The sequence below is a fragment of the Clinocottus analis genome, unplaced genomic scaffold (assembly GCF_023055335.1).
Source record: "Clinocottus analis isolate CAN_PGR_092001 unplaced genomic scaffold, fCliAna1.0.p SCAF_75, whole genome shotgun sequence".
NCBI lineage: Eukaryota > Metazoa > Chordata > Actinopteri > Perciformes > Cottidae > Clinocottus > Clinocottus analis.
Genome location: NW_027176235.1, coordinates 97,501 through 105,000, shown reverse-complemented (window position 1 = coordinate 105,000; position 7,500 = coordinate 97,501). Strand labels below are relative to the sequence as shown.

Sequence of the window (7,500 nt, the reverse complement as noted above, 5' to 3'; positions counted from 1 at the left end):
GAAGCCAAGACGTCATGTGTTGAAGCTGCATTCTCTCTCCTGACCACCAGGGGGCGACTCCTCTGGTTGTATAGAAGTCTATGCTTCATGTGTTAAAGCTGCATTCTCTCTCCTGACCACCAGGGGGCGACTCCTCTGGTTGTATAGAAGTCTATGCTTCATGTGTTGAAGCTGCATTCTCTCTCCTGACCACCAGGAGGCGACTCCTCTGGTTGTATAGAAGTCTATGCTTCATGTGTTAAAGCTGCATTCTCTCTCCTGACCACCAGGGGGCGACTCCTCTGGTTGTATAGAAGTCTATGCTTCATGTGTTAAAGCTGCATTCTCTCTCCTGACCACCAGGGGGCGACTCCTCTGGTTGTATAGAAGTCTATGCTTCATGTGTTGAAGCTGCATTCTCTCTCCTGACCACCAGGGGGCGACTCCTCTGGTTGTATAGAAGTCTATGCTTCGTGTGTTAAAGCTGCATTCTCTCTCCTCAGAATCTTCCTGGACGTTTCCCAGAATGACAACACGGCGCTGCGGCGCATGAACCTGCGCTCCTTCCTCATGGCGCCCCTCCAGCGGGTCACCAAGTACCCGCTCCTGCTGAGCCGCATCATCAAGGTCACTCCCGAGTGCCACCCGGACTACGCCCGCCTCCGCGAGGCCAAGAGCCGGGTGGAGTCCCACCTGGAGCACATCAACATGAAGACCAAGCAGGAGGGCAATGGCGTCACCTGGTCCCTCCGCTCGTTCCGCCGCGACAGCCGCAAGAACCGGGAGGTGATCAACATCGAGATGCGAGAGGTGTCGATGAAGACGGTGGGCTGGGCGAGAGAAAACACGCGCTTCGTCATGGAGGGACCCCTCCAGCTGTCCCAGCCGGCGGACGGTCAGTGGGTGAAGAAGGGCAGCAAGGCGCTCAAGTTCCAAAACGTCCAGAGTCTGCTGATGGTGAGGATACAGCGGCCCGGCGAGGACCCGGCACAGGGCGCCGACACGGCCGCGGCGGCGCGGGGGGATCAGGGAGGCGGCGGCGGCGCAGACAGCATTCGAGACGGAGTCCTGGTTCTGATCAAGGACAAGAGCAGCGGGAAGTTCGCGGTGCTCAGGGAGCCCATCCGCCTGGGGAACTGCGTGGTGTCCACCGATCCGGACTGCGAGGACACGTTCGAGGTGCTCGACATCCGGCGGGAGTCTTTCGTTCTCCGCGCCTCGGACAAAGCCCGCACGCAGCAGTGGTTCCACCAGATCAACAGGTACACCCGAGACCTGGGCACCTGGAGGAAGAGACGCAACGCGCTGCCCAACATCATGATCAACACGAGCCAGACCCGGTCCTGAGACTTGACCCCGGCAAACTGTAAATAACCTGCAGAGCTCAACTCACAACGAGGAGCATTTCTGAGAGACGCTCTTAAAAACCATAGAAGTAGAATAGAAGTAGAACGGACATCCTCATTCAAGTCAACGCAGCAGCGGCGGTCAGAGCGGCGGTCAGAGCGGCGCTGTAGCGAGCGAACATGAGTGAAAACTAAACAGACTTACGGAGTGAAGTCTCCTAACACGGGTAAAAGGCTAAAAGTTGACTTAACGCTTCATACAACACACTCCTGTCTGAGCGAACTAAATCACCAGATTATTGACAACTTTGTTCAGGTCAACCAGAGCAGCATTAACGCATGGTGGAACTAGCAAGCTAGCGAGCTAACAAGTCAGCCGTTAAAAACTCAATGCTTCATGAAAACACTCTTGTGTCAACTGACAACTTTGTTCGGGTCATTTTTGGTAACCGGTGCAGCACGAATGCGTTGCTGTTCCCACCATGCTTTAATGCTGCACCGGTTACCATAACTGTCCTGCCGCTCTGGAGGAAGACAAGCTAGCTAGTTAACTAGCGTACAGTTTGCTAGTAAGCAAGCTGGCATGCTAATTCCACAATGCTTTATTGCGAGATTAGTTGCCGAAAATGAACCGAGCAGCGCTGGGTCTAACGGGCCAACCGCTCTGGAGGAGGATAAGCTAGCTTGCCAACTAGCATTACGCTTGCTAGTTAGCTCACTAATTCCATCATGCTTTAATGCTACACTGGTTGCAGAAAATGAACCGAGCGGCATTACGGCCCAACGGTTCCCTTCCGCCTTCGGAGAAAGACGAGCTAACGCTACCTAGCTAACGATTCTAGCTACCTGACGTCAACAATCGCCATTTTCTATTTTTGCACCAGTCAAATGACGACGAAAACCAATGAAATGTCCGTTCTACTCCCGTTCTATGTCTACGATTAAAATAGTTCAGTAAAAATAATCTTTCTTCTCAAAGTCTCGTGGGAGAAAGATTCAGCACTTTTTCTTACGAAGCTTTAAGTGCGCCGCCCGTCATGACGTCACGTACAAAGGAACATGTCAGATTCCTGGACAACCAAAAAAAAAAGAACTTGGGCCGAGCTCGAGAGCCTTGATTGTAAAGTTTCCTCCGAGGACGTCGAGCTGTGTGAAGAGCACGACTGAAACATGGCCGACTGCAAAAAAAAAGAAAAATTGTATTGTCATTTTTTTATTTTATAAGAAGACGAAGGGTCCAGATCTTTGTCCAGTGTTCTGTTTGTTGTCACTGCCCTCTGCTGGACGTCGGCAGTACAACACTTCCTGTATCACTGTGTTTTTAAACGGGAAACCACACGACAGCAATAATCTCTGCCGGATCCAAACACGTAGCGGACATGAAGTTCATCCCCGAGGTTTCCTCTGGAGCCACAGAGTCTTCACGGGAACTCAACTGAAGACTCAACTGAGTCTGAAGCTTCAGACTCAGTTGAGTCTTCAGACTGAGTCTGAAGCTTCAGACTCAGTTGAGTCTTCAGACTCAGTTGAGTCTTCAGACTGAGTCTGAAGCTTCAGACTCAGTTGAGTCTTCAGACTCAGTTGAGTCTTCAGACTGAGTCTGAAGCTTCAGACTCAGTTGAGTCTTCAGACTCAGTTGAGTCTTCAGACTGAGTCTGAAGCTTCAGACTCAGTTGAGTCTTCAGACTGAGTCTGAAGCTTCAGACTCAGTTGAGTCTTCAGACTCAGTTGAGTCTTCAGACTGAGTCTGAAGCTTCAGACTCAGTTGAGTCTTCAGACTCAGTTGAGTCTTCAGACTGAGTCTGAAGCTTCAGACTCAGTTGAGTCTTCAGACTGAGTCTGAAGCTTCCCTTGAGTCTTCGGCGTGGAGGACTCGCGTTCAGATGGCGGTGGCGCCATCAAACCTGCTGTACCTGTCAGTCGCTGCAGCTTCTCCTCACTGTGTGTCGAGTGCAGAGTTCTTCAACCTCTGGCTCGGGGGCTCGTGTTGGGTCGCACGGACCGGACCGAGGGACAGAAGTAACGACGTCAGGATCAATCATTTGATTACAAAACAAATCAATCATAAAATAATGAGATGAATTTGGTTTGAATCAACCGACGTCACCTGACCCGAGTCAACGAGAGCACACTGAATACTTTCACGGACACGATGTGTGTCTGAGTTTAAGAGGTTGAAAAACTCTGTTACTCGACTTTAAAAAAGGAAAGCGACCTGGCGGTCATGTGACCGTGTGTCACGTGACTGTGTGAGCCGTGACCCGTGTGACCCGTGTGAGCCGGGCCTCGGCAGTCCTCCGTAGCGTCGCTCCAGACTCACCGGCAATAGAAGATAGAACTCCTCTTTCCTTTAGCGTGATTATTATTTATGAAGGCTTTATTTAAGTTAATGCACTTTATGATTGCTGAGGAACAGGAAGTAGAACAGCAGGTTTCCTGTTTGAGACGAAGAACCTGAACCTGCTGACGCTCCTTCCTCTTCTTTTCTTTCTGGAAGACCTGATGTATTACCCCCCATGTAATATATTGTGAATTATATTAAAAAGACTTTAAACACAACCTCTTCTTTCATTTGTTTTATTAATATAAAGTATGACGCAGCCAGTAAACGTAGAAATATATTTACAGTCATTCTGAAGCGTTTTGTTTTTTAAAGATGATTCAAGAGTAAAGAACGAGCTACCAACAGGACGGGAGGAGGGACTCGAACCCAAAACACTCAGGTGCCTCATTCATTTTGATTTGTTTATTTATGGAAATAAACTGTTTGGAGCTAAAAAACAAGATTTATTTATTGAAGTCTGAAATCAGAGATCTGGTCCGAAGGCCGAGAAACGATTCGTGGATTCTACGTTTGATGGAATATTTCCTGCATGAACGAGGCTCCGGTCCGTTTCAAAGTTCTGACTCAAAGAGAAGAAAAACAACAAAACTCAACGAGAACAAACACTTCCTGTCTCTTCTTTTGGCAAATAAACAGAAACAAAGACTCTGCGAGACAGAAACAGATCAAAGCATCAACTCAATGTGACCTCAGCCGCCGGCCTGGTTCTGGACCAGTGACAGCTGGTCCAGAACCAGCTGTCACTGGTCCAGAACCGGCTGGTCCAGCCCTCACTGGGCCTGGTCTCCGGCCTCCTTGGCGAGCCCCCGGATGGACAGGTCGTACACGACCTCCTCGATCTTCTTCACGTCGTACTTCAGGCCGTCGTAGCGTTTCCTCAGCGGGTCGTTCTTCAGGTTCAGGAGCCGGAAGCCCGAGTCCAGCTCGTTGATGAAGTTAGAGATGCGGAGCGGACGAGTGTAGTCGCCCGCCGTCACGCTGTTCACCGCCAGCCGAGACTGCAGGAGGAGAGGAGGATGAGGAGGAGAGCGTGCAGACGGAGGTGGAGACGAGCTTGAGGTCATCAGAGAACTCACCAGCTCGCTGGCCATGATGAGGACTCCTGCCAGGTAATCCTCTACGTCCAGGTGGAAGCCCTTCTCACGCTGCACCTCGACTGAAGAGGAGACAAGAAGAGGGAGAGGATGAAGTCACGGTGCGTTCAGGCTCCGCTCAGTGAACACGAGTACTGGCTGGAGGTAAATGATGCGTTCAGGTGTAAAATGGTGATGAACTAGAATACATCCAGATGTTTTCACATGAATATAAAATAGATATTAGAAAAACACAAGAACAGAAACACTAAAACAAAGAAAAGGTACAACATGTAGTATTGCTGATGTTTCCTGACTTGAGAGTTGAACTAACAACCCTCTGTGTTCAACGCTCTCGCACACAGAAACCTACTGCCGAGGATCTTGGCCACTTCCTCACGCACCACCAGGGTCTCCGTCTCCAGGTAGACCACGAAGGCGGCGAGGAACGCCAAGCGCTGCAGCACGAAGCGCCAATGCTCATGGAACCTGGAGAACAGAGAACGTTCAGAGTGAACCTCCTGTCACATCAACATATCTTTGATCTTAGATGTTTATCTTTAAAACAAAGTTATATTCTGCTGAAATACAGATATAGATAGATAGATAGATAAAAAGCTATGAATAGTAAACATGTACCTGTAGTATTGCTCCACAGGGAACTTTGTCTTCAGCTCTCCGAGTTGAGTCCGAACCGAACAGAACAACTCTCTGGCTTTAGCACTTTTACTGGGGACTGAAGAAGAAAAGTTTATTAAGAAGAGTTTATTAAAGAAGAGTTTATTAAAGAAGAGAAGAGTTGCACAGACAGAAAGTGAGAGATTTAGCGATTTATTTCTCACTTTCTTTGAACCCTGCTGGCTGGTGGACGCTCTGCAGCAGCGTGAGGATCTCTCTGGCCGTCTGCTCCAACCCCTGCACCACCTTACGGATATCCTGCAACACAGCATCATTAATATAACATCTCCTGCAACACAGCATCATTAATATAACATCTCCTGCAACACAGCATCATTAATATAACATCTCCTGCAACACAGCATCATTAATATAACATCTCCTGCAACACAGCATTATTAATAATATCACATCTCCTGCAACACAGCATCATTAATATCACATCTCCTGCAACACAGCATTATTAATAATATCACATCTTCTGCAACACAGCATTATTAATATCACATCTCCTGCAACACAGCATCATTAATATCACATCTCCTGCAACATAGCATTATTGTTTATATAACATCTCCTGCAACAAATACCTCTCAACACAGTGTGCAGTACATTCATCTTCATACAATAAAACGAGTAAATCTGCAAAGTGAGATGCTGGAGTCTAAATCCAGACAATGTAAATATCTGATGTGACTTCTTGTTGCCCATTAGCTTAATATTGACTTTTTAAAAGGGTTTACTAATGGGAGAAAGATCCATGAATTGTTTTAATTAAATGTGAAGGCGTGCCGAACCAAAGAGCGTTCACATTATTGTGAAGATAATCGGTCAGCAGAGCTAAACGCCGTCAAAAAACAAAGACAGCCTTATTTCGACATATTTTTGAAGGGACTTTGGCGTTACGCGTCTCAGCGAAACCCGGGAACCTTCCACGCGCGTGCTACCGAATACAATTAGTCACGTGATTTATATTTGCAGGTGAAGTGACGCCGCGGCGGCTCCTTCTCTCCACCTGGAGGACATGACGGCGCGCAACTGCTTGTGGAAGTGGACCAAAGCGGACCACTAGGCGCACTGTGGCCCGCAGACCAGACTCCAGCCATTAAAGCGCTGATTGAAGCGTCCGCACCTCTCTGACGTCCTGGTCCGCGCTCAGGAAGCCCTGGATGTAGCTGAACATCTCGGTCACCGACATCTCGGCCTCGGTGCTCCGGTCCGGAGGACGAAGAAGAAGAGGTTGAAGAAGAAGAGGTTGAAGAAGAAGAGGAGGATGAAGTTGAGGAAGAAAAGGAAGCTAATAAACAGAAGGAAAAACCATCAACGTGCACAATAACGTCGCCTCTGCCTCCGCGCTGCTTTGTGTGGCGCCCGGTGATGATGTCATCACGTCACGTTACGTTTCCCGCTAGAGAAAAATCATATTTATTTATTAGTGTTTTAAAACAGGAAGGTTATCATGAATAACAACAACATAGTAATAATAATGAATAATGTAAAATATATACTTTACATTTGTATGGACAAATGTGTTTTATTATTATTATTATTATTATTATTATTATTATTATTATTATTATTATTATTATTATAATATGATACATATGGTTATAATAATTTCAAACTGTCTAATGGCATTGCATTCATAGTGTAAATGAACTAATATGGTAATGTAGTCAATTTGATGATATTTTCACGTTACCATATTTATTTTAATTTTATTCAACACACAATACATAACAAACAACATCTTTCTAATAATACATGCATTTAATAATGAACTATGAACAATATAATGTAATGAAAAGTTATATATTCTGCAGAAATAACATCAATGCTGCATTACGTCATTCATCCTGTTGATGGCGCCAAAGCTGCATGCTGCTAATGTTGCCTTCAGGTGCTGCTCGGAAAACACATGAAAGTTACTGAAGCCCCACCCGGGACACGGACTACTGAAGTTTTTAAATCATTTTTAAAAGTCTAAAATTGGCTTTGATAAATACAAATCTATGATTTGAAAAGCAAATAATAATAATTAAATTAAAAACAGATAATAACTAATAAAATAGACAATAAC

The 7,500-nt window shown here is 46.6% G+C and overlaps 2 protein-coding genes across 2 annotated transcripts in view; one reads left to right on the top strand and one right to left on the bottom strand.

Moving 5' to 3' along the window:
- Window positions 1-2,758, top strand: part of arhgef49 (Rho guanine nucleotide exchange factor 49) — a 20,710-nt gene extending 17,952 nt beyond the window's left edge. Inside the window, exon 8 of the mRNA XM_068567046.1 lies at window positions 483-2,758. Coding sequence (XP_068423147.1) covers window positions 483-1,326 — 844 coding nt within the window. The 3' untranslated portion in view covers window positions 1,327-2,758. The remainder of the gene's footprint in view (window positions 1-482) is intronic.
- Window positions 2,759-3,886: 1,128 nt separating this feature from the next.
- tsn (translin) overlaps window positions 3,887-7,500 on the bottom strand; it is a 3,745-nt gene continuing 131 nt past the window's right edge. Inside the window, exons 2-8 of the mRNA XM_068567059.1 lie at window positions 7,267-7,323; window positions 6,553-6,828; window positions 5,585-5,678; window positions 5,382-5,478; window positions 5,116-5,231; window positions 4,746-4,825; window positions 3,887-4,667 (exon numbers count right to left, since the gene is read on the bottom strand). Of these exons, the coding sequence (XP_068423160.1) occupies window positions 4,440-4,667; window positions 4,746-4,825; window positions 5,116-5,231; window positions 5,382-5,478; window positions 5,585-5,678; window positions 6,553-6,618 (681 nt within the window). The 5' untranslated portion in view covers window positions 6,619-6,828; window positions 7,267-7,323 and the 3' untranslated portion in view covers window positions 3,887-4,439. The remainder of the gene's footprint in view (window positions 4,668-4,745; window positions 4,826-5,115; window positions 5,232-5,381; window positions 5,479-5,584; window positions 5,679-6,552; window positions 6,829-7,266; window positions 7,324-7,500) is intronic.